The sequence below is a fragment of the Pteropus vampyrus genome, unplaced genomic scaffold (genome assembly GCF_000151845.1).
Source record: "Pteropus vampyrus isolate Shadow unplaced genomic scaffold, Pvam_2.0 Scaffold274, whole genome shotgun sequence".
In the NCBI taxonomy this organism is placed as follows: Eukaryota; Metazoa; Chordata; class Mammalia; order Chiroptera; family Pteropodidae; genus Pteropus; species Pteropus vampyrus.
The window spans coordinates 209,758-210,629 of NW_011889055.1; the positions used below are offsets into that span (position 1 = coordinate 209,758).

The following is an 872-nucleotide window of genomic DNA, read 5'->3' on the forward strand; positions in this document are numbered from 1 at the left end:
GCGGGAGGGTGGGAGGCGGGGCCTCTGCGGGGCCAGCCGCACACTGCTCGGGACGTGCCGGTCCGTGGCGCATGGTGTTGACCACCGCCCTGCATCCCCCAGCGGTTGTTAGCCCAGCAGCAGAGGGTGCAGACTCAGAGAAGTGTGCCTTCTGGGAGCCGGCAGCAGCCAGACCAGCAGGTGGGTCTCCACTTCCCCGCATGATGCGCTGCCTCCCTAAGCCCCGTGGGACGCGCTGTTTGCGTCTCTGTCTGCCCAGAGCCGCGCTGACCGGCCATGTAGACTGGCACCCTTCCTGCGGACGGGCGAGAGCTGGGAAACCAGGAGGGGAGTCTGGGTGCCGGTGAAGACCCCACCGTTTCTCTCAATCGTGTTGTTGTTTTAAGGGTCGACCTCTCAGTGTGCAGCAGCAAATGATGCAGCAGTCTCGCCAGCTCGACCCGAGCCTGTTGGTGAAGCCGCCGCCGCCGTGCCAGCCGCCGGCCGTGAAGCCCTTCCTGGACGCTGCCGCGCCCCACAGCGCGCCCGAGCTGCACAAAGGGCCCTCGCCGGGCAGCGCTTTCAGCAGCTTCCCCATAGGTACGTTTCCGTGGGGCCCCAGTGACGTGCGCACGCCGCCAGCTGGCACCCTGGTGAGAGCCGAACGGAGCCGGCCGCTGTCCCCCAGGGCAGCCCGTCCCCACGGTTCAGGGGCGTGCTTCATGCTCCACTCGGAGCACACGCTCAGTCGGAAGTGTGCGAGAAGGCGGGCAGTGCTCGTCAGGCCTGGCACCCTAACGTGGGGTGTGGGGCAGGGGGCACTGGAGTGCTTACAGGCAGCGGCACACCAGAGGGACACGGGACACTGCCTCGGGAGCAACTGGGAATGGTGC

The 872-nt window shown here is 67.7% G+C and overlaps 1 protein-coding gene across 1 annotated transcript in view; it reads left to right on the plus strand.

The window, feature by feature from the left end:
• TNRC6A (trinucleotide repeat containing 6A) overlaps positions 1-872 on the plus strand; it is a 71,206-nt gene that overhangs the window by 58,099 nt on the left and 12,235 nt on the right. The window contains exons 12-13 of the mRNA XM_023520630.1: positions 82-180; positions 387-579. Coding sequence (XP_023376398.1) covers positions 82-180; positions 387-579 — 292 coding nt within the window. The remainder of the gene's footprint in view (positions 1-81; positions 181-386; positions 580-872) is intronic.